The sequence below is a fragment of the Heliconius melpomene genome, chromosome 16, assembly GCF_056956725.1.
Source record: "Heliconius melpomene rosina isolate 202511_hmr_F chromosome 16, ASM5695672v1, whole genome shotgun sequence".
Classification (NCBI taxonomy): domain Eukaryota; kingdom Metazoa; phylum Arthropoda; class Insecta; order Lepidoptera; family Nymphalidae; genus Heliconius; species Heliconius melpomene.
This window is the reverse complement of record NC_140404.1, coordinates 8,505,932-8,531,554: the sequence shown is the minus strand read 5'-3', so window position 1 is coordinate 8,531,554 and position 25,623 is coordinate 8,505,932. Positions and strand designations below refer to the sequence as shown.

The 25,623-nt window shown below is 30.4% G+C and overlaps 4 protein-coding genes across 11 annotated transcripts in view; 2 read left to right on the top strand and 2 right to left on the bottom strand.

Annotated features, from left to right (window-relative positions):
* Positions 1–292: 292 nt before the first annotated feature.
* LOC146530921 (uncharacterized) lies at positions 293–9,758 on the bottom strand. Of its 3 annotated transcripts, XM_085199692.1 has the most exons (16): positions 9,519–9,758; positions 9,345–9,442; positions 9,079–9,257; positions 8,711–8,869; positions 8,181–8,290; positions 7,401–7,573; positions 6,412–6,581; positions 5,177–5,273; positions 4,343–4,546; positions 4,104–4,157; positions 3,768–3,890; positions 3,076–3,142; positions 2,198–2,270; positions 1,685–1,790; positions 1,229–1,303; positions 293–817 (listed from the first exon to the last, which is right to left on the bottom strand). In XM_085199692.1, the coding sequence occupies exons 1-16, from the start codon at positions 9,615–9,617 to the stop codon at positions 358–360; spliced, it is 2,247 nt and encodes a 748-aa protein (XP_085055818.1). In that variant the 5' UTR covers positions 9,618–9,758; the 3' UTR covers positions 293–357. The 3 variants fall into 3 exon arrangements, with proteins under 3 accessions (XP_085055818.1, XP_085055819.1, XP_085055820.1); XM_085199693.1 differs by lacking the exon at positions 4,104–4,157; XM_085199694.1 differs by lacking the exon at positions 9,519–9,758 and having other exon boundaries at positions 9,219–9,257.
* Positions 9,759–12,238: 2,480 nt separating this feature from the next.
* On the bottom strand, positions 12,239–22,207 carry LOC146530919 (uncharacterized). 2 transcript variants are annotated; one of them, XM_085199647.1, is made up of 4 exons: positions 21,985–22,207; positions 13,271–13,536; positions 12,753–12,884; positions 12,239–12,677 (listed from the first exon to the last, which is right to left on the bottom strand). In XM_085199647.1, exons 1-4 carry the CDS (start codon positions 22,067–22,069, stop codon positions 12,258–12,260), a joined length of 903 nt encoding a protein of 300 aa, XP_085055773.1. In that variant the 5' UTR covers positions 22,070–22,207; the 3' UTR covers positions 12,239–12,257. The 2 variants fall into 2 exon arrangements, with proteins under 2 accessions (XP_085055773.1, XP_085055774.1); XM_085199648.1 differs by lacking the exon at positions 21,985–22,207 and adding an exon at positions 13,610–13,880.
* LOC146530920 (inositol-tetrakisphosphate 1-kinase-like) lies at positions 14,164–20,552 on the top strand. 3 transcript variants are annotated; one of them, XM_085199214.1, is made up of 6 exons: positions 14,164–14,333; positions 14,525–14,613; positions 14,823–14,921; positions 15,155–15,252; positions 15,586–15,885; positions 16,134–20,552. In XM_085199214.1, the coding sequence occupies exons 2-6, from the start codon at positions 14,533–14,535 to the stop codon at positions 16,609–16,611; spliced, it is 1,056 nt and encodes a 351-aa protein (XP_085055340.1). In that variant the 5' UTR covers positions 14,164–14,333; positions 14,525–14,532; the 3' UTR covers positions 16,612–20,552. The 3 variants fall into 3 exon arrangements, with proteins under 3 accessions (XP_085055340.1, XP_085055341.1, XP_085055339.1); XM_085199215.1 differs by having other exon boundaries at positions 14,164–14,613; positions 16,134–16,384; positions 17,543–20,552; XM_085199213.1 differs by having other exon boundaries at positions 14,164–14,613.
* A 147-nt stretch (positions 22,208–22,354) lies between the features above and the next one.
* ASPP (Ankyrin-repeat, SH3-domain, and Proline-rich-region containing Protein) overlaps positions 22,355–25,623 on the top strand; it is a 198,699-nt gene continuing 195,430 nt past the window's right edge. Inside the window, exon 1 of one of the 3 annotated variants that reach the window (XM_085199646.1) lies at positions 22,355–22,517. The gene's annotated coding sequence lies outside the window, so the exon portion shown is untranslated. The remainder of the gene's footprint in view (positions 22,518–25,623) is intronic. The other 2 variants (XM_085199641.1, XM_085199642.1) reach the window with 2 other exon arrangements.

Sequence of the window (25,623 nt, the reverse complement as noted above, 5' to 3'; positions counted from 1 at the left end):
CTAGTTCCAAGACACTCCGTTCCCATTAAGAAACTTCCGTTCCCCACTTTGCGTAGGAACTCAACGCCGCACTTTGCCTCGCGTTACTGTAGCTAGGAAATATCATTTCTTCGAGTGGGAATCGAATCCATAACTTATTGCGTTTACTGTCGTACACTGCCTCTGGACCGACTGGCCTTTACGAATAATACATAACATTTTATATTAACTTTCAACAATGTAAATAGCTATGTAAAAATGTATATTTTTGTATAAATTATACACACACATCACAACAATAAAAAACATCATATAAGCATAAATGTTTTATTATACCTTATCTAAATATACAAAATGCCAAATAAAGGCGTATATAATTTAATAATCTACAAGTTTGACTTTATTTCTCGCACTTTCTTCATCACGGAACCTATTTGAAGGACCGTCGCCGTAGTGTCCAGGGCTCCTTGTGTTCTGGTTCCTATAACCACCCCTATAAGGTCTTCGAACCCCTGACCCGTATCTATCAGTTTGTTTATTATAATAACTATCTGGACGACTGTAATCATTATTATCATAACGGCCTCTAGAATGAGGGTACCTATCTCTATATTGATAATTACTTTGTTCCCTATAGTCTTCTGGTCTTTTGTCATAACCACTGTTTTCATAGCGTCTTCGGTTATTGTAATTTGAATTTTCACCTGATTCAATGTATTTGGGTCTCGGAGGAGATAATTCCTTATTGGATTCCCAAACTTGAATTTTTTTTTCTTCGGGCTGCTTACTGTTAGATCGAATCCTGTTTTCAATCTTTCTCTCAGGTGCTGGAGAATGTCTGTAATTGAAAAAATTGTATTTTAAAAATGCCTATACGTCAATGCTAATTGAAATTATTTTTATGTATCATTATATGTTTTTTTTATATATTTTGAAGAAATTGCACAGTCGGTTAAGGTCTGACTGTAAATGGGATGGTTGTGAGTTCAATTCCCACTTGAGGGAATTGTTTTCATTGCCTTGCTCTAGTAAAAAAACGAAGAGCGTTGTTTATTTCCCCCAGTCAATTTCGCCGCTTACCTTGTTATATATGCGACTCTACGGGATGCTATAAACAAGCTATATTTTTACTTAACAAAACGAGGGTGTTAAGAACATACAATAACAATTTGTGTTCAACTTATAGTGAGCAGAAGAAAGAATACAACAAGGCTTATATTGTTTTTTTTTTAAAAATAAAAGAATATACCTGGAAGAATCACTACTTTTATCGGAATCATCATCACTGGACCGTTGATACTGCTGATGTCTCATCTCACGCTGCCTACATACATACAATACACAATATTAATGATAATAATTTGAGAATAAAATTTAAAATGTTTGTAGTGTATTTTTTCATATTAATGTACCAAATCATACCATTGTACCATTTACTGTTAATTATTAAGAAGCATCGGATTCAAATCTCAATGACTAAATTAAACAATAAGAACGATTTGTTCCTTATTCAGATAGTTATCAAAAATACATGTTTGACATTATTACTATAATATAACATTTCAAGTATTTGTGAAAATAATACAAAAATTGAGAAATCCTAACTTCAGGCTGCTCGTCGATCGTACCATGTAGGTTTATATATATATTCGACGAATTATAAGAGCTTTACTAAGGCGTATTTCTATTTATAAGGTATACTAACTTGCGCCTCAGCTTGATGGCGAGTTCACGCATCTCCTCATCGCGGCGTGCCTGCCGCCGGCTCTCGCGCTCCACGCGCTCCGCCTCCGCGCGCTTGTCCGCGCGCACTGACACCCCACACCGACACATTATTTTTTTTATATCAAACGAGCGTATGGGTCATCTGAATAACCGCCGCCCACTATTTTTTTTTCCAATATAATCGCCATTATTTGAAATGAGCGTTTCGAATAGGTGCTCTAGCATCACCATAAAATTTATATTAATAGTCCATATAGGAGCGCAGGGAACCTAATATTAAGTCACTTGTTGTGTCCAAAAAAATCTAATAAATTCAGTAATTGTATTAGATATATAATTAATAAGTTATATACATAACGTAAGCCGAAAATTCCGCGAACGAGTGGGGAACAGAGCATCTTAACAGTAGGTTCTCTCTGTCTACCCTGCTATGTGGGATACAGTGTAAACCTGAAAAAAAGAAGTAAGTAAAAGTATTAGTACTGAAACTCACATTGCCTTGATAATTGTGCCTGCATTTTCCTTTTTAATTTCTCCTTCATGGAGAGTGTCTCACGCGAAGCACCCTGTAAAATATACTTATATAAATGTTTGACATTTACTATTTACCTTAAAATTCGAAATAGTCAATCGATATTATTTATATTAACAAAAAAAATTATTAAACTTCTGTAAACAAAACAACTAAAAACTAATAGGACTTATCATTGCATTAATAATATTATTACAGTTATATAAAAAAATAACTTTTTTAGAAAATAATTAGATAACGATTTGACTACTTTAGACTTTAGATTTGATTATGAATGAAATAGATGATAATAACATGAAATAAAGTTACTTTTTGAATGTCGAAATAAAATATGAAAAATATTTTAGTTATTTTTGTATTTAGCTATACAAATATAAGTATTATATTATGTTTAAGCATGTTATAGTTTTTAAAGAATCAATCAATTTTAAAGGAGTTTATAACATAACCATTTAAATTACAAATGTTGACTGTTAATTGTAACTAAAACTTCTTCATAAGTTGCTAAGTAATTGAATAAAAATTAAGATTAAAAAATATACGTAAATTCAGAACAATGTCCAAAGTTTTTTCAAGATGGCTTAGTATATTAATAAATTATTATATTATAGACACAGATATATTTTTTAAACTTTAAATCATCATTATTTATGGTTACTATTATACCACATAGTAGGTTTCAGTAGGTAACTCTTCACAAATATGTATATTCGATATATCTTTTATAATTTTTATATGGTTATTATTTATGGTAGGTTTCGGTATTGAATCCCGTATCTATAACCTTCATTCTACGGGTAATGCTAAGCATAGTGTAACAAGAAATGATTCTTACTGACTTTGGAGCTGGATCCAGTTAATCGTAACTGATTCACGTTTGCGTTTGATTTATTGCCAACCGCCGATCTGGAAATTAAATTAAATATATTATTATTAATATAAAATTATTCATTATTTTAATTTTATTTTATAAATATTCAGATTTAAAGATTTTTAAGAGGCATTGCGTGTTGAGTAGCGGAACTCAGGACCGTGCTTTGTCTAACAGAATTTAGAAATTATAATAATTTAAATATAATCATTCCCATTTTACAGTTAGATATTGTCCAATTGGACTATTATAATATATGCCATTTATTTAGAGTATCTCAAAAAAGTATAATCCTCATAAATATAACATATTATAACGAACATACAAAAACAAATAACTTACCAAAAATATTTTCGGTTTGATATTCAAATAACATAAATATCATATGTGATTTTCTCATAACACAAATGAAGACGCAGCGACACAGTGAGTGATTAAAAAGCGACAATTGTGGGTTTGCTTCCTACTCGGAGGAATTGTTTACATAAATTTTTTCGCTTTGATAATAGAAGAAAGCTCGGCGTTATGTTTCGTCAGTCAATGTGTAATGTCTCCAAATTTGGGCGATGTCGAATATCTTTACATTAGGTTCCCTCTGCCTTCCCTGCTATATGCGTAATACGGTTTTAATCAAAAAAATATTAATAAAATAATACTTACTTATTTTTGTCCCCGTTAGACGATTCACTAGATTCCGAGTCGAGTGAGAGTTCACTTGAAGATACATTCTCTTTGCGTCTCCCATAGTAACGTGTTGTTGGTTTATTTTGAGTTTTCTCTGTACTGAAAATATATTAAAAAAATTCTTAATGTGATGTAAATCTTTAAAAAAATGTTTTTCATGATAATAGTGTACAAATAAGTAATGTAATGAAACTTATACCCAAACATATCAAAATTTATTTAATTTTGAGTAGATGCTGCTTACCATCACTAAAAATCGGCAGATGAAACGGTATTTTTTAATGAAATATATATCAACAACACTTAGCTTACCTTTCATTTGATAAGGACCTGGATCTATTACGGGTCGCAAACCCACTAGCGTGACTGCAAACAGTGCATATATGATTAAAATAAATAAACAAAAAAACTGTTCACTATAAAAATATTTCCAAAATTTAAATAACCAAAACAAAAATAATTATATTTGTGCCATAAATAAAAAATATATTTACAATTAGTAATAACTGTAAAGTAAAAATTCTGCACGTGCTATAATCAAAAGTACCAACTTAGAGGAGCTCCTAGATCGTCTCCTAAATGTCCTCGAGCGTGACCTTGATCTCGACCTTGACCTCCTCCCATACGAGGTGCGCGACCTCGACCTGGAGCGGGAACGGGAGTAGGAACGTGATCTCGACTTCGACCTTGACCTCGATCTCGAGTCCGGCCTTCGAGGGCCTATCATAGGTCGCATCCTGTCTGTTGAATGTGATCTGAAATGAAAAAAATCACAGTATGTATATTTGTTTTTTTTGTTGATTTAGTGTTATCTCTTGAAATATCGCAAATGCAAATCACTAAATGTTCAGTACTTTTTTTATTTGGCGATAAATGTCTATGAGAGACTTTTAGTTTAAAGTTTTAATGGTAAGTTAATAGTAAAAATATGAGTCTTAAGGTTATCCTTAGTAGAAGTAAATAATACTAAATGACAAAGTAAAACCAAGACATATAATATTATGATAAAGTGATCAAGTTCCTTTTTTTAGTAACTAAAAGAAATAAATAAGATAATAAATAATTTTTAAACTTAAGTTTAATCAATCAATAAGCCATTTGTTTTTTTTACCGTAAACGAGCGTGCGGGTCACCTGAAGGTAAGTGATCTCAGTACAGAGACTTTCAAAAATTTCCGAAAACCAAAGATTATTATTACAAAGAATGAGCATTTGACAAGAGAAAATGCTGATACTAAATAATGTAACAAGCAGTTAAGAATTTCGACGTAACTTATTATAGACAATTATATATGGCATAATTAACTTCAGTAGTCTCTTTTACAATTTTATACTTTTAAATATGTTATTGATAAAACTGTTTCTTAATATTAATATTTTATTTACCTGAAAGACGATTTCCGTACTGCTTCCGAGTACAGCATGTCTGGTTTTTTCAAATTTTGCTTCAATTTGTCTGCATATAAAGCTCTAGATGGCAGTGCTAAAATTAAAAAGTACATACATACACTAATAATAACTATTTTGTTAGCTTCACGCTTTATCGCGCACATAATAGGGAGGCAAAGGGAACCAGGTTGGAGGCATTGCGTGTTAAGTAGCGGAACTCGACGCAGTACCTTGTCTTTTATAATTAACTAGCGGACGCGCGCAGCTTCGTGTGCTTATTTAGGGGTGAATTCTTATAAACCACGAAACATGTGTTCAATGAAATATTTTTATGAGTCTAAATTTCAAATTTTATAAAAATCGGTGGCGATTTAAAGATTTTTCCATACAAACTTTCAACCCCTTATTTTCACCCTTAGGAGGTGAATTCTAGAAAACCATGAAACACATGTTCAATTAAATATTTTTAAGAGTCGAAATTAAAATTTTTATAATAATCGGCGGTGTTTTAAAGATTTTTCCATACAAACTTTCAACCCCTTATTTGCACCCTTAGGGGGAGAATTCTAGAAAACGATGAAACACGTGTTCAATTAAATACTTTTAAAAATCTAAATTTCAAATTTTATAAAAATCGGTGCCGATTTAATTTTTTTTCCATACCAACTTTCAACCCCTATTTCATCCCTTTAGGGTTAAAATTTTTCAAAATCCCTTCTTAGTGGATGTCCAGATTACAAAAGTAAACATCTGCCCAATTTTCACGTTTCTGCCATCAGCGGTTACGGCTGTGCGTGCGTCTTACCTCAGTCAGTGAGGACAAGTCCTTTTATATATATAGATTAATTACTATGTCTGAATAATTAATTAAAAGTAGTAGAAAATTAATTATTAAATCAATTAGCTTAAATTTTATCAGCATAATTGTTTTACTTTATTTATTTCATTAGACGTTATAAGCTCAGTGGCGTATCGAGCTTAACTCGCGTCCGGGGCATAATATTTTCACAGGGCCCCCAAGCAAACACAATTTAATTTCATATGTATGTTTAAATAGTTTTGCGGACTATTTGGCGCACCCTTAATGAGCGGTGCCCGAGGCATGACCCCCATTGCCCGCCCGTCACTACGCCACTGTATAAGCTTCAAATTATTTTAAAAGCTTTTATTTTAGTCAATACAGTTTATATCGTTTTTTTCTTCTTTAAAATGCATATAAAAAAGCGACTCACGAGGTTTCTCATCATCATCAGGTCCAAACGAAGTAATAAATTCAATAGTAGAATGTTCCGGGGAAGGACTTCTTGAAGGAGATTTACTTGGTGATCGGCTGACTCGTGCAAATGAAGATGGCGCCGCATAGCTGGGTGGACTTACAACTCGTGTTGCTAGTTTTTTGTCACTAAAACGATAATTATATTTTAAATTTGCAAGGTGCTTCAAGGAAATAAACTATTTTAACGAAATTATTATTTTTTATTCTCTTAATCAAACCCATAGTTTGTTTTGCCATGATATACTATGGTGGTGGGTAATAAGGAAAAATTACTAATTCAGTTCCATTGACACATTTTAAGCAATTATAGAATATTGTATATTAACACAATGGTCACAACCACAAGTTTCGACCACACTCACACACAGAAAGCAGAGATTGGAGTATCTTGACGCAAAAAAAAAAAAATATCTTTTACTTCATCTAAAATATTCTCTTTTTCATCTAAAATATTCATTATCTATCTTCATCTAAAATATTCATTATCTAAATATTTTTCGTATAACTATATCCCCCAGCCTACGGTGATATATGGGGAGCTTAGTGTTCACTTTATCTCTGACTTTGCGCCGAATATTCCAGAGATTGCGTATTCTTGTTAAAAGGTCGAGAAAATGAAAATATGTATGTATTTACCTGCCTACTGTATCCCACATATAGCATGGTATGCAGAGAGAAACTAGGGTTTTAATACTCCATTCCCCATGCAACGCCCAATTTTCGTATAACATTGTTAAACAAAATTTTTTATCAAAGTGCAGAAATTAAAAAAGTAATTCCCCTGAGTCAGAATAGAACCCACAGCTGACACTATCACATTAGAGGTAACCATGCAGGCATGGCACAGCCTGCATGGTTACCTCTAATAAATAATATATAATACATATCTAATATATAATTATACATATATCTTAAATGCTTATAAATTATTACATATTATCTTACCGGTGTGCTCGTCTCTCTCTCCTACTCTTTCTTCCAGAGAACATAGCTTTTTCCTTCTCCTCCCTTAATAATTGTTTTTGATGTTCAGCATCATCTGCATCTCCCGTCAAAAATGAAAATAAATCACAACCAGCCATCCCGAATTGTGGACCAACTGCATTTAACTCATGTGCCTGTAAAATAAAATTAAAATGAGCAACATTGTAAAAAAAAACATTATTCTGTATTGGTGATTCCGCACTGTCATTTTCAAGACCAGTGGAGAAACTTATAATTTAAATATAATTCTCTACAATGTCTTCAACATGCTTTACAATTTAACCATTGTTAGCTACAAGGCTCATTTCAAAGTCTGACTTTGTTGATAAAATGCAATGTATATCACAATAATGAAAAGCTTTTAATATCATAAACAAATTAATATTTTTACTCAACATACAATATCCCTGTAATGGAAGGAAGAAAAACAATTTCAAGTATCATTTCCACCCAACATTTATACCACAAATTTTATTAGATGCTGTTGTAAAGAATTTGTTTTCTTTCTTTGGGTAGGCAAAGGGAACATTGTGTTAAGACATTTTATTCTCTACAGCAGACAATAGCTGAATATCAATAACCTGTTTATAATATATGTTCAGAATATGAATTTATTTATAAATATAAACATTTTTTGTGTTTCAAAGACATTGCAGGCAAAATAAGACTGGCACTCAAGGCATAAAACTGGTAAGAATGGGATAAGGGAGGAGGCAAATGTAATCAATGAAAGGCTTTCACCTGTGAAGCCTCCATCTTATTAACATCAATACTTAAATCCACATCAATCATGTCAACATCAGAGTCATCATCGGAATCCTTGGCTTCAGGTTTCTTTACTTCAGGAGCAGCTATAATTAAAACAGTATTTATAGCTTCAGACTGTATTCAAATCTTTTTACTCTGACTACCCCGCTAGGGTTAAGGTGTGAAGCTGTGTTGTTGTTATAAGTAATAAGTATTACTGTTAATTTTAAATATGAATAATATAGAAAAATGTCTGAAAATGCTAAAATAGTGTGAGGCAAAAAAAAAATTCAGCTCTTTAATACTTATACCACCTTTACATCTTAAACAATAGCTTCTATTATATTTGTTAAATTATTAAAGGTATAGCTATGCACATTTTATAAAACATAAATATTGTTGAATTGTAATATATTATTTGAACTGAGATCTTAGCACCATTTTTATCATCAGACAGTTGCTACTACATCACAACTCCTTCAATATATATTTTTCAATTAAACCTTAAAATGTATCATACATACCAATAGAAGTAGAAGGTTGATTGGGTTCATTATAATTATATCCTATAGCAGCCCCTGTCCCTCTTTTTTCACTCAACTTCTCCCTCTGCATTTCTTTCTCTTCAATAGTGACTCCAAATTGCTCTTCAATAGCAAGTTGTTGAAGAAATTTGTCTTCACCTACAATTATATATAATTAATTAAATACATAATAAGTACTTATATCATGTGTACAGAATACCAATACCTATGTAAATATCGTTTTAAATTAATTAGTCATATACTAAATTAGCTTTTCTTATTGCAAAATTATATAAAATTATAACATAAAGTTATAATGTTGGACACAGCAGGTCATTTTATTTAAATTACTAAATATTTTATATTACTTATTCCTAGAAAAGCATTTTGAGCCAAAATTCTGTATCTTTCATAATTGCATTGTCTCTCTTCTTGAGATAAATCTTCTGGTGGTATTTCGGGTGTTTTTATATCTGGAATTATATCCAGATGAGCACGAACATCGAACCTGTCTATCATGTTGTTGGTGTCGCCCTGCCACGGCATCCTAAAACATATATAAAAATATTTAATTTCTTGTAATATACGTAAATATATATAATCTTCATAATTAAAATACATAATAAACACTTACATTATAGCTGGACCTTCACCGGCAGCTGCTACAGCTGGATCCAGGTGTATTTTACATACTCTACCGTGAAGCTGCAGAAACTGGGTCGGGTCAGCTTTCTAAAATAAATAATTTTGATTACAATAAAAAACTTTTCTAACACCTATTTATATCGAAAAGTAATAAAATACTAACAATCTTTTCATAGAAGTCCTTACGGCGTTCAGCTCTTCTACGATAATCCACTATCATCCCACGAATCATTTTTTCTTGTCTTCTCGCCTCGTGCCACATTTTGAGTGTATTTTAAATATTGTATGGATAATTATACAAAATATAAACTACACTTTCTTTACGTTGTTCTAAATTATTTAATGTGAGACGCCATTTTAAAAATATAGCCTCCTAAATACAAAGACCAAAGACTATTAGACAGTAAGTAGACATGGGCGTTACGTAGCGTCACTAGTTTCAGAAACTGCTTACAAGCCAAATCACGGCATAACTAGTTTCGGGCTGTCGTCGAAACTAGTGATTGTGATGATTCGGAGCTACGCGGTGATTGTGAGCTACGCGGTTATTCGAAACTACATACATGTTGCGTTGTGGTTGTGTCTGTACACATAGCCATTATTTCACATACGTAGTTTCATGAGAGTAAGCAGTAAGCACTAATCAAGTTACATCGACACTAGCACAGTTGTATCTCGCTCTATTATAGTACGTACCACAACAAAAAAGAGACGAGAATAGGCGAATTTGATTGAAAAGCTACAAACATCGTACTTTTTTGTATTATACACCCAATGAAACGAAAAAGCGATTCTAAACTGTAAATGCAGAAGTTAAACTATATTATTTATAGTTTTATGAAAATTTCAAGAAAAAACCATATTATTTTTATTAGCTACAATGACACTTATGTAGTTGCATCTTGCTCTATTTTAGTACGTTTCGCAAGAAAAAAAGAGACGACAGTAGTTTAATATGTATGCATTAATGCAATTTGATCGATTATTATTTTATATCGATAATTAAAAAATAAATTCTGCCTCGACACCAGAGCGAAGAAATGAAAATATAAATGTAAATAAATATTTAATTTCCTCGATTGGGGCTCGAACCCGCAACCGTCGCGTTACAGCCACGCCCTTGTGCCACGACGGTGGATTTTAACCAATTCCGAGTTTTTTTTGTTTAGCGTGACGTAGCTTTCCTAATGTTTATTATTTATTAAAAGAGGTTCGGTTACAATGGCTTGCGACGTTCACTTCACACTTGTATATCTTAAGCACATTGGGATTTTTTATGCGATCTACTAACACTTTTAAGAATTCCGAGAAACGAGGTTCGCTACAAAAAATTGAGGCCTAAACCCATCACTTAATAGAACTTTGAATGTTGATAATAAATTAGCGCAAAAATCTGAATTTGATGTTTTTAATAATTCCTTACGTTTGTATAAAGCTCAACAGAAAAAATATTTTATATACGTAATAAAGAATCCATAACTGAGCTTACAATTTTTATAACTTTTTTTAAGATCTTAATTTTGGTTTTGTATTTTGTTATTTTTTTTTTGTTTTATGTTTAGCTATATAGCAATAGTGCAGGCTGCTAAAATTAATTACTTTTTAAATGTTTTTAATTTTAAGTCTTTTAAATTTTTATTGTATACTTTATTTTAATTATGCAAACAAAAATTCTGAAATGGTCAGCGAATAAAGGCTTTATTAAACCATAATATTTTGCTATTACGTGTCAGTTTCGCGTTTATGTTTTTTTTTTGTATTTTTAAATTTCTTTTTCCATTCTGTAAGTGTAAAATTATTCCCTCTTTTTGAATGTATTTTGTGTGTAAATTTTTTGTTTTCACTTAATTTGGAATTTTAATTTCACTCCGTAATTAAATATATCAATCAGCGAAAAAACTATATAAAATTCTATATATTAAAAATATATAATATAATAAAGTGTGTATAAAAAAATATATAAAAATAATTGTATATAAAATAAATTAATAAATAATTACATTTTAGTAGCAAGATATTGTAATTTAACCTAAAACGTTTTCAATCATAACTATTAAAGTAATCGTATTAAACTTACAACGGCTTATGAAGCATTTGTAACTAGTTACAGAAATAACTAGTTTCTGAAACTAGCTACGCGTAACCCCGAAACTAGTGATCACCGGTTATGCTTAAAAGACGTTACGGCCCATGTCTAACAGTAAGTACAAGTAGACTACAGAATTACAGATTATATACACAAGCACAAATCACAAGTATCTTGATCATAGATTTAACTCAAGAATTGCCATTGGCCTCTTGCCGTCTAATATTTATTTAAATTTATATTTTCGTTTCTTCGCTCTGATGTCGAGACAAAGCGCGGCGTTGAGTTCCGCCATTAATCACGCAATGCCTCCAGAATTTGGCGGAAAGTGGCCTGCTGTGTGCAGGATACAGTGTGAAGCTGATTTAATTTTTCATTATATAAAAAAAATATTTAATTTTCTCGAATAGTACTACAACCGTCACGTTTACAGTCACACTTATGCCCTTGCGACACGACTGGTTTTACGTTGATATTATTAACGTAAAAATAATATTATAATTATTGAAATTATGAATAAGTACCCCTGACTATATTTTAAATATGATTTTCCAATGTGAAAATACCATCAGTATATATAGTGGCGCAGTGTCAATTTGTGAGCGCTATTGTCGTGGATTCTATTCTCTCATGGGTTAATTTATTATTTTTCATTTCCTACTAGTCAGTAACTTAAGCTAGTAATCTTAAATTCAAATTAACTTCCATTAATACAGAAAATGAGGATTTTAATACTAGATTCTCACTAACTACACTGCTGCAAACAGAAAAGTGTGAAACTAAATTAAAAACAACAATTAAAAAAGTATCAAACAGTTAGTTTATTATATAAAGGTACAATTCACTGTAGTCTTCCACATCAAAAAATAATTCATTTTCTAATTGATTTGGTTTAGAAATTGTTAACCAGTTCATAAATTCTTCATATATTTCTAAGCTTCCAAGAGTTTCAGACATGCTTCTATTAGATATTAAATAACTTCCTTTTTTAATGTGTTTCTTAAAGAAGTACCACATTTCTTTATGTTTTTCTACATCAACAAAGAAATCTAACACATTAATCATAATTATGTCTGAACATTCTACAATGTCTGGTCTAATTGTTACATCTGAATGTACAACTTTTATTCTATCACTATCCATGGAAAATTGATGTATAATTTTTTCTTGTACTTCACAGCATTCTTTATTCATTTCTATCCCAATAATTTTAGAAACATTAGTTAAGTAGTAAGCCTGTGCAAAGAAACATAATAAGAAATACAATAGAATAAAAAAAAATAAAAAATGCAAATAAATATTGAAACATACACCATACAATACAACTCCTAATCGGGATCCGACATCAAGAAGTTGTTTGTCCTCTAAATCTTTTGGTAGCAAAACTTTGAAAATATATTGTAATGCCTGTCTTGATAGTGAATGTGAAATTAAAATTAAATCCTGTAAATAAACACATTTAATTTTATTATTGTGTTATAAATATATCCTTAGGTAAGTAACTTTGACCACAGCTACAGAGTGAGAGTTACCTCGAAACAATTCGTGAAAACTGACAGGGTAATTGATAAATGGTCAATTTACAAAAAGATTAATTTTAAACTAATGTCAGATACTTATATGAAACAAATGGTTTTATTTATATTGTATAGTTCATTTATTGAGGAAGGCCACTATATGATCAACATCATAGAACACAGTACTTGTTGTGAATCATCTTAGCCACTTAGAATATTTCATGTGTTGTATATAAATTTGAGTTATTTCCATTTGACTTGGCAGGCCAAGTGTCAAGTAAAAGCTAGTAGCAATATAAACTTAAAAGTCACCTTAATATTACGAGAGTTACAGTCTAGACAATAATGTCTTTGCAGTTTTCCTTTTTTAACAAGCTGATCAACTTCACTTTCATCATAGAGGAATTCATCAACATGGCATGTATTAACTTTAGTACAATCAGATTGATCACCAACAATTGGAGGCACAATGTTCTCGGAAGCCATTTCTGCTTCAAATGGTACAATTTTTTTAATAGAAATCCCTATCTTTTTTAATAAGTTCTCAGATTTTTTTAGAGCCTTTTTATTTTTCAAATCTGTAAATTAATATAAGAAAATTAAAAATGGAATCAGACTCATATTAGAAGCAGTGTAATTAAAATATTTAACTTTTTTATAAGATTGTGAACAAATCCAGTTTTCAATAGATTCCAATTCAGAATCTTCCAATTCCGAAAACATGTCTAGTAGTTGACTTTTCACACTTATTATTCCGTCGTCAGACATTTTATAATATTATATTTGGCTAATAACTTATGAAAATTATATAAAGTAAATAAATTTATAAGTACTAAAATATTAATAAAAATGATTAAAAAACGAATACACATTTAACTACATGTGTCGCTCATATGTGCTTGCATTGTGCGTGTGTCAAATGTCAATGTCTATCACTGTCATTCATTTGTCAGAATTGGAAGACTTGACGCTATTATCACAAAATAAGATTTTTCGATTTTAATTTCATAAAGAAAAACTTAAATATAAATCCAAATAAATAATAAATTACTTAAGTCAATATTTCTAGGATGTCGAGAATATTCAAAATACTGATTTAGAAAAATACTTTAATTAATCATAAAACTGTAAAGACAGGAAGCTGTTTCATCAAAACGAGTATAATGTCATTTTCGAAATAATATTTTATTATGTCAAATGTCAAAAAAATGTGCAATGGTTTTTGTTATTTGTCATTGGGAATTATTTTGCAATGACTAATAGAATACTTAGTCTCGCTTTTAACTTATTCGTTTATAGTCTCGCTTAATTATTATTGCGTAAAGAGAAAATTAGTAATAATGCATCATAGTGTCCGTGTCAGCTACTTGGCGTGGTATATTTTATTCTAATATTATTTAGGTTTATTATTATTTTATGACTATATTTTATACAATATATTATTGTTTATCACGTTATAAATTTAAATAGCCAAAAATATAAAATAAACAGTTTGTTGGAAAAGTTATGAATTATAAAAACTAAATTTCAAAATGAGCGAGACTATTTCTTTTGGAAAAACAATAGGAATATGGATGTCCGAAAAAAAGAGTCAAAAGTTGAATTGGAAAGAGTTGATTAAAGCGTGCAATTCACATGGATACAACCTTATTAAGGTAATTAAACGCACGTAATAAAAAATTAAAATCCATTTTACATTAATATATTTCGAAGATATAGATGAAAGTATTTTTAATTTTTTTTAAATGTTTTTCCACGCTCAAGATAAATATTTTAGAAATATCACATTTTAAGCTTCTGTGTATCTTGGAAACATTGCAGTGCATTTTTATTTGTTTCTATGAATTTGTCATTCAATTTACAGTTGGATTTAGAAAGACCTTTTGAAGAACAAGGAAAAATCGATATATTGCTACACAAATTGACTGATGTTATAGCTGCAGCTGATCAAGGTGATTGCAAGGTAATGTATGGATTAATTAATTATTTTAACACCTTAACCTTTAGACTGAATAGCAAAATCTTTGACTAATTTTGATATAAAGAAAAGAGAAAATTCCTTCTCTTTTACATCAAAACTATTGAATTTTAATAAAAAATAATCTTTTGTAATTTTATTTCTGTATAGAAAATAGTGTTTATATATGTTAAATTATAAGTTTTGTATTTATTAACATGAACTACTTTACCTTTAAGGCTGCAAGTATAATTGGAAGAGTGGAGCAGTACTTATCAAATCATCCAAACATTACAGTAATTGATCCTTTAGATAATGTGAGGATCTTATTAAATAGGTAAATAAAATTATTTTAATAATTAGGTTTAAATTATTTACAAACTATAATTTATTGGTAAATAATTTGAAGGATGTTCTGAAAGTTTGATAGAATTAAAAACAAATTTTTACTATAGAATATTATCTAAGCACTCAACATGCAACGCCTTCAGAATGCGACGGAAAGTAGGAAAATGGAGTGTCTTAACACAAGATTCCCTCTGCCTACCCTGCTGAGTGTGGAATACAGTGTGAGGCAGATTTTATATAATTTAATATTATCAATATAAAAATAGGCAGGTAAATGAGACTAAAAATCTGTAGTTAAAATTTGTTGGTTTTACTATTTCAGATATTATTACTATTCAATATTACACAATGAATCATCATTGCAAAGCCAAGGTATATTTACACCAGCATTTGCAGAGTTCACAACTAGTAATACAAGACTTAATATTGAAATTATGAAAAGACGAAATGTGAGATTTCCAGTTATATGTAAACCGACAGTAGCCCACGGGTCTAAGTTTGCTCACGAAATGGTTCTTATATTTAATGAAAGAGGTCTCAGTATGTGTAAACCACCCTGTGTGGTGCAAAGTTTTGTCAATCATAATGCTGTTCTGCATAAAGTCTTTGTAGTTGGCAACAGGTTAGTGACTTTTTTGTCTAATGTTGTGTCTACTAAAAATATAATCTGCGCTTTATTCTTATTTAGAAAACGTATAAAAATTTTAATGTAGCGGGACTCGAACCCGTATCTTCTGGAAATGGACCGGACCACTAAGCCATGCGATCTCGTCAAGCTACGTCGAAATTCTTATACGCTTAAAACTTATTTATGTTGTTAGCATCTCTGTAGAGAGATTTTTTTTTACAAATTTCCGCTATCTTTTCCAGGTATCACATATTTGAACGACCAAGTCTTAAGAACTTCAATGCCTCAGACGACTTGGACCCAATACACTACAGTACAGGAGAAGTATGTAAAGCGGACAGTCAATCAACATTATCCATTCTCGACCCTCACGACAAAACCGAAATGAAAATAGCCGTTGATGAGGATAAAATAAAAACTATAATACGCGTGTTAAGAAAGAAAATTGGACTAATATTAGCTGGTTTCGATGTTGTCATAGAGAACTCTACAGGTAAACATGCTGTTATTGATATCAATGTGTTCCCTAGTTATGATAATTTTCCTAATTTCTTTGAACATTTACTTGATTGTGTACAAGAAACTGTTAATAAATCATTAAATAACGATAATTTAACAGATTGTGGTAGAATAGATGAAGTAATAAATTATAGATATAATGGCCTAATCAATATTGGTGGTAGTCACAATTATGGCGTAATCGGTATGAATATTAATTAATAATTAGTATATCTTCTTCCGTTGTATTTTAGTAATGGCAGAAAAAATATTTTAAGAATTTAAAACAATGCTATGTATTGTCTAAAATAGGAATTGTTAGCGAGTAAAAATATGACACCTATAATAATCATCGGCACAGCGTCTGACTGTAAGTTTCCTCTGTCTCCACTATTACGATACATGTTTACATGAATCTGTTATAAAATATATTTTGTATGTAATAATATTATTTGATTCACTCTAATTAGCTTTCTCCAAATATGAACATTATTAATAATAAGACAACTAATTTAGTGTTCTATAACCAATATCATTATTTTAAAATGTGCAGCATTATTTTAAGTGGTAGCTTTAGTTTAGTGTTTAATATAATGAAATACAAGGGTTCAAAAATCATTATCTCAAAGAAAGTATCCAAAATATTTTTTACTATTTTATGTAAGAATATACGTGTACACTGTACACGTCATATTTAAAAAAAATAAAAATGCCACAGTTCAATTTATTACTTATTTTTTATAATTTACTCACCTGTTAGTTTTTTTTTTGACATTTTTTATGATGTAATAAAAAAGTTAACGACAATTAAATTACCTTATGTTTATAATAGCTCGCTATGAAAAATGTTTTGAATACAAGAAAACATGTTAACCTTCACGAATCTCTTACTTTTTTAAAGAGATTTTAGGTATACAGATTTACTCTTGAATTTTTGGTCCCAAAATATCGAACAAAAAATCATATGATATAGTACCTTTACCTTTTCATTATTACGCTGTATTATAGCAGGCCTTTGCCTGTTAAGAGACTCCGTTCCCATTAAGGCTCCGTTCGCTTAGCGTTATTTTCTTAGGAACAAATAATTCTAGAATACTAGGTGCCAATAATTAAATGACAGTTTGAAAACTTACAAACGTATATTTTTTTATAGCTGACGCGCGATGTCCTGCATTTTTTAAGTATTATTCCATACTAAGGAAAAAAAATATTAAAGAAAACTTATCAACATTTGAAAACAGCGGCATTTGAACCTCTTGCACAATTCACAAGAGGCGTAGGTTCGAGTCACGTTACGTTAAATTTTTTATATGTTTTCTAAAAATATTTTTCTACGCAATATCTAGATATAACAAGAATTATTTACTCGATCCCCGCTTCAAACTGAGGGTATAATTAAATGTATATTTATGTATAAATTATTCAAGTATGTCGTTTGTACGATCTGACCAAATAGAGCCACTGCCTGATGAATCATAGCCGTAGTATTGTAGTATTTTAAGTCGCTGTTTACTATAAAAAGATATATAAGTTTTATGTGTACAATGAATGTATTAAAAGTATTATTTTTTGTAATACCCTTTAAATTCTATGCGCTCCTTTTTGTATTACTTTTGAAACAAAAAAATATGTTATATTATGTTGTAAATAATGTATAATGTAAATTTTTCAATTATAATATTTTTGCACCGATTTAGCTATTTTTCCAAAAAGTAACTACATAGGTATATACTCTTAAAATATTGCTAGAAATATTGTTTTATATAATTCGACTGTTTCACATGTTTTTACTTACTTGGTGTGTTTAAGAGTCGTAGCATTTATTTTACACATGTAATGGACGTAGATATATCCTATAATTATGTCAAAAATAACAGGATTTTATAAGATTATGATGTAACTAATCAATTACATCAAAGTCTTATAAAATAATATTTAGTTTTACTATTTAATTTTAAGTATTATCTTCGTTTACTAAGTGTTGGTTAAACTTATGAATCAAACTTGCAATATAGTCTTGTAGACTAAAAATCTCTCTAGTGGGTTAGAGTAAGAAATGTTTTTTATTGTTCGTTATATTTTTCTAATTATTTAGTTTCTTTATCACTGTTAACACTAGTAAGTAGCTATGCGAGCAAATATATACTTTTCAGTATAGTCAGCTAGTTTAAGATTGTGTTAGGAAAACCTCCAAATAAATTGTGAACAATATGTTACTTCGGGACCCGCTCGCGGCTTCGCCCGCTAGAGTAGTAATATATATATATAATTATGTCTATCTAGACTAGTAATTTTACTTTCGTGTTTTAATAACATTATTATTTTGAAAATTATATTTGTACATTACGAAACGAAAAGTAAAGTTTCAGCATAATCCGTAATAAAATTATTTTGTCACAATTTTGCCGAACCAAATGCTTTATATTGATATAACTTCTATATTTATAAACCGATTTAAATAATATAAACATTAGATTTAAGAAATTTTGCTTACAATAGTACTGAAAACTGCACTTAAATCGATTTTAAAATTTGCGTTAACAAACGCTCAGGCATATAAACAAACCAAAAACAGGCCAACATCATACTTCAGTTTAAAGAATATATTATGTAAATATACCAGTTTTTAAAAATAAAAATATTTTAAATAAATAGAAAATAAAACCACCCTACAAATAAATAGTTTGAATATTTTTTTAAATTGAAATATTACATATTCTTTGTATTTCTAGACAATTTAATTTGTAGCTGTCATAACTAAATGCTTGCAGAAACATTGGTAGACACAAGTGACATGACACGAAATATATATTTAAATTAGAGTAATATCGCACTATTTTCTAAACTTTTGTTGATGTAAAATTCTAATAACCAAATTGTAAGTTGGCACGCGCTAAAGCTCCTTAGATATATTACAGTACATATGAAAGAATATAAAATATTTTTTTATATATGTAATTTTCTAGAAATCTCAATAATTTCACTTAAAAATATAGAAGGAATTGAAGTTTATATCAATTACGTTAGAATACGTAGATGATACAAGGACTAATGCAAACAGTGCAGTTATCATTTCACATACATTTTCCATATGGCACAATATTCCGTCCCGTACCAAAAACCAAAATAGTATTTGGTATCTGTGTAGACATTTAGAGTTAACTTCAGGGCGGTCGCGACTCGATGACTGTATTGTAATCAAGGCTTGTACAACTATTTTTTAATTATTTCAGTAGTTCAGTACCGATATGCCGGTAAATTTAATACCGGTTACTATTGTAATTATACTTTAAGTAAAAAAAAAAGAAAGCTTCGAAATTAACATAGTTATGACTTACCTTAATATGCTATAGAGTATAAAATATAAATGAAATGGGTTAAAGGAAATCATATAAAATTATTGACCACACGACATTTAGCTTGTCACTAGTGTTGTACCGTTGTCTATGTAAGATCCACGTGCCTTTTGTTGCTGCCAAAAAATACAAAGTAAACTCAATAAATATTGTACAAATTGCTTCGTTTATTAGGTGATTTGATTGCTTATATAGGATTTTTTCCTTTAAAGTCATTCTCTATCTTCTAGATAGCAAAATCTGATTAATTAGGTATATTATATTAAACAAATTCGGCCTAGAGGTAAACTCGTATAATAAAATATTACTATTTGTTGTTGTGTGAATTAAGAAAAAGGTATTAGTGGTTTTTACTTAAGTATCTAATTGACATGTCTTTTAAAGAAATTTGTAATCTTTGAATATTTCAAATTTATGATTAAGCTTACAGATGTAAGGAGATGTTAAACATGATAGAATTTGTTATTTAAAAAGCAATATTTTAGAATACTTCTTAACAAACTTAAATAGTTTGTAAAATACTCCTTATAAATATTTGATTATCCTCAAATTTCATATTGTACTATTAATCTTTTATATATAATAATACTTTCAATATAAAAAAATGCATTTTCACAATATATCTGTATTAAAATGGATAATTGTAATCCTCACTTTATAATATTTTTGTCATTCCACGAAAAAACTGCAAAATGTATTACAAAAGCGAGACTGATTTATGAATATTAGACTTCGTAGATGTAGCTTAAGATTTAACTCTGTATCTTTATACATGAATATTATTGAAATATAATTGTCAAATTTAAATTATATGGTTTTATTTCTATTTATTTCCATTCCTATTTTTATTTTCGAATAATTTAATCAATTTTGTTAATAAAATTATTCATATCTTTTAAAAGTGTCACGTGCCCACGTGTGAAATGCGTATTTCCTAAGTGTTTCAAAATGTTTAAATTTATTTAATAAACAGCGTTTTCTCGTGTCAAATATGATAAATTAAGATTAATGATAACTTTAAGCAATTATCTTTGGATAGCAATTTGTAAAAATGAACAGAGATACTAACAACATAAATAAATATAAGCATATAAGAATTTCGATGCAGCTTGATAAGAACGTATGGCTCATTGGTCGGAGGGCTTGGATGGTTTCCAAGAGGCGCGGGTCATATTCAGCTACGTTTAATGTTCACCGTTTTACACGTTTTCTTAATAAGATTAAGGGGACACTAGGTTCTCTTTGTCTACCCAGCAATTTAAGAAATAGTGTGATCCTGCTGTAGATTTCATCTAATTTTCTAATTTATTTCTTCGTAAAGGATATTGATATGATATTTTTTACATTTAAAAGTTTTATTCCACACGTGGGAAAGGAAAATACTGTTTAGACGTTCTGAAGAGATGATTGAGACCGTATGGCCTAGTTGGTCAGAATGCTTGGACGGTTTCCAAAGAGGCGCTAGTTCAAATCCCGCTACGTTCAAAATTTTTGTATGTTTTCTAAAAGGGATATTGATATGATTTTTACTGTCCTTTAAATATTCAGTTTATCATATTTCGTCTTTATTAAAGGTTTGCCGAAGAGCATAGAAGTGATGTAGGTATATTTTTTCAATTTGAAGAGAATACCTTGAAGTTTCTACTTGTGCTAGTTTTTAATTTGTATTGTTCTTAATAATACAAAAGCGAAGCCGCATTGACTATTTAATTTGTATACCTGGTTGCCAGCGCAGACCATTTTCTATATGAAAATGATAAAATAAATAAATAAAAGCGTAGGCTATACTACCATATGACATCTTCTTTGAAATTGCAGGAGAAATCTTTTTCGGGTTTATTTCTTTACCTTTTACATAACAGGTACACGAGAAGACGGATCATGATGAATTGTGATCACAAGTGTGGATCTGGAGTGAAAATCTGCCGCTCTGGCACTACCAGCATGCTGGTAATGGTCATTGGCCGCTACTGAATAGGTGTTATAATATTTCAACTGACAATATGAGATGAATGATCGGGTCTACAAATAATTAATAACAAGTAATGACTTTCAACTCCTTATAAATTGGTTTTACTTATATATAAAATATGTAATGTCGTGATACCGACCAGCCCGGTATAACGGTGTCTAGCCGATGTTACTATAGAGGCGGTAATTGTTAATTCGACACAGTTCCGTGCATAAATCACACCTAGTTGCAGCGAGAGGTAAATCTGTATAATTTATAATACATTACCGTCCGCGACTTCCGCGGTGCTCCCGCGACGCACTGGAAACGCAAGTTCGATCTGGATCATTGAATACTGGGCTTCATCAGACATCTTGTCTAACGGTCTCTGTAGAAAAAAACATGTAGAAAAAAAATTGGTGCCGTGTAATTATTGTTGTTGCGTTCCGAATTGCGATTCAGTCAGCTGTCGGCACATGCGGCAAATGCACGCGAGTCGCGCGCGCATTTCGCTTTCGGCCGTTTTCGCGCTACGAATAATGCCGTTCGATTTTCAAACGTCGCCGGTTGTGATGTTTTTGTGATTTAAAAAACCGATTTGGACTTATCGATATTTAAGTACGTTATCGAAATGAATTAATCGATTAAGTGACATGTGAATTTAAATTAGATTGATCGATTGTATGTCACGAATAGTGTTGTGGTTTTCGTGATTTGTTTACTTTACGATTAACGAAACGGTGGATGTGACGGATTGGATATGATGTTCGTGTTTGTGTTGCCTAAATTGGAATTTTCAATTTAAATTAGTACAAAAGCAGGTTAGTGTTGTTATATAAGAAACAAATTATAGACCTAGTGTATGTTATTAATATGTATATAGAATACCTATTTATACTATAGAACACATACATTATTGTATATTATGGTTGAAATTGTTAAAACCCTCTGTTAGATGATAAAAAGTCTTGGGTAATAATAGTTTATTTGTATACATAGATTACAGATATATAGCATATAAACACATATTTATATACCTTAATAATTGTATTCGTGTATACAGTATACTGTATACTATACCTACAAAACATAGTTTTTGAAACTATAATGAACAATGAAATCTGTTCCCAAATAAATAAGTCAAAACTTCAAAATATATAAGAATAAAGTTTTTATTTGAGATTCTTCTTGTCAATTACACGTTTGTACGTTGGGACGTAATTTATAATACATCGTTCTGGTGAAAATGATCTAGCCGACATTGTTAAGCGAGTATTGGTGTATGTAGAGGTACAGTACGGCCAACCAGTCTTGACCGCCATGAAGTTAGGTTTTCTGAACTTGACTTAATAAGTTAATATTCTAACTTTTTGGTAGTTAATATTTTAGATATATCTATAATGTTTCACGGTTATCATTATTGGTGGAAGAACATTAAAACTTATGAATGACATTAAAATATATTTATGATAATATATCGATATAATAAAAAATCCCGAAAATTTTATTATTAATATAATAAACTAACATGAATATGTAAATACAAGAATAAGACATAAAAAGTAAGTATCTTATCTTTATGGTATAACTAAATAAATTGGGGACCTCGTGACATATGCCCAGATTCCATCTGAGTCTTACAGACATAAGTATGAAGATCAAATATATTTGTAATAATGAATACGTCATACAAATACTGATTTTGCGATGACAGGTACAAAATCAGGCCATTAAAAAAAATAAAATGAATACTTCAACTTAATACTGTAAAATTTCAGCAAAACCTAACCTTATTTTTGAGTTTAATTATTTGTAGATGTTTTAACGACGTAACTATCTATCTTTTAAAATACTTAAGTTTATAGTACTACTTCCTATATATTTTATAGCCGTAAATTAATATTACGTTCATATTTTTTTCCAAACATTTGGAACAATAAAACGTGAGAATTTATATGGTGCCTCATTGATATGTAAATATCATCGTTAAGTAAACAATGTACTAGTTTACTTTATGACGCTGCAATCTGCATTGCCTACGATTTTATTTCACTTTTACTGTTCAAATATCTCTTCATTCGGAACGACTCATTTTTTGGCCATATATTTTATTCACGAGGCTTTTTAAACGTAAAATTTATGAGTGTTATTATATTTTTACGACTTAAAAGTTTATAAAATAAATAAGTATATTTCCCAATTTAGTTTTTATATTATTCAAATTGTATACGAAACCTATTTAAAATGTTGACATTACACATTGTTATAGAAACTATAGACTTGGCATTGGACTTGGATTTATATTATAAAATATACATGCCGTCGTAAAAATGTAAAAAGTGTAGAGTAATCACCTATATTAAACCTATATTAAATTATCTAGAAACCTAAGAGGGCAAACAAGTAATTGGCTCGTCATAGTCGCATCGTTAACTGTATAGTGTTACATAAAAATCTGAGACAAGCATATGTAATGGGTACTAGCTACGGAACTACAGTAAGTAATATAGCCTTTTCGTTATTTTTTTATATTAATAGGTTTAAGATTTAAAATAGAAAACCCCGGACTCTTGTTCTCCATAGGGAATTTCGAGAAATTCCACCCATACACTCCCTCACATGACATATTTCATAACAGGTACAAATTTCGTTCTTTTCAACGAAACAATCACCTACAAATTTTCTGATAACGCAAATTCCCCGAATACATTAGCATAGGCAGTAAGTAATTTCAAATGATATGTGGAAGCGACGAAGCATACTAGAAGCTGAACATTTCAGATTTAGGATCCAGTCAATCGATTGGTCGAGCTCCATGCTGTCAACTTGCAGAACTAATACCGAATCAGTCCCGCTCGAGATCCCGCGACCTTCGGCTAAGTATCGCAGAATCAAAACGTCTCGTCTCGTAACTGTAAAGTAAAACTAGTTTGGTCGTCCGCCATCTCTCTAATAGGATCGGACGTTCCGCACGGTAGGTGCACTCTGTACACTTTTTCTACAAGTGCGTACCAACTACGTACATGGATTTAGAGACCTCGTGGTCAACGGGGCCGGACTCGATCGTGTATCCGTTCTATTTGTTCGCGGTGTTTGCTTTCGTATTGGTATTTGATCTTTCCAATGGATATCGAATTGCTGGTGTAAGTAATTACTGAATGGTAACGTAAGTCACACAGTGTTAAAACACTATTTTTATATCCAGGTCACTGGAATCAATCAGTCAAAGTCATTTATACATGTAAACAAAAAACAATCAAGATGTGCAAGATGAATACGTGATTTAAAGCGTTACGCCCGCCTATAACGAAAATAATACATTATTACACACATGTATTTCACTCCTTTAACTTCACGCTGTATCCCCCATGTAGCGTGATAGACAGAGGGAACCTAGTGTTAAGCTCTACTTTCCAATTTCCTTTTAATTCTGGAGGCATTGTGTTGAGTAATATGAAATGCCTCGAAAATTCGGTGAAAAGTAGGGAATAGAGTGTCTTAACACTAGATAGGTTCCCTCTGCCCATCCTGCTACATCGGGAATACATCGTAAAGCTGAAAAAAAGTATATTAAGAATATATTTGTGCACAACACGATAATTAAATAATTCTTCTTAGCCTTTCATTTCTAAGGTAAAAGCAAACATAGAAATGCAACGACATATTTTACAAGTATGTTATATTGTTAGTTGTCGCATTTAAATGCTTTATATAATGACTAAATTTACATAAAAAAATAATGAGAGATTATTGCAAATTTGTCAGCTTAATTGACTTCGCATATCCTACGTATATCAATCTTCTCTTTTAAGAGCCATAAATTTCGTTTGTGTTTATTAAAATAAGTATAGTTGTAAAAACATGACGTTTCCGATTTTAAATATCTCATATATTCCCATGTGCGAGTTGAACTTACACCTAACCCGT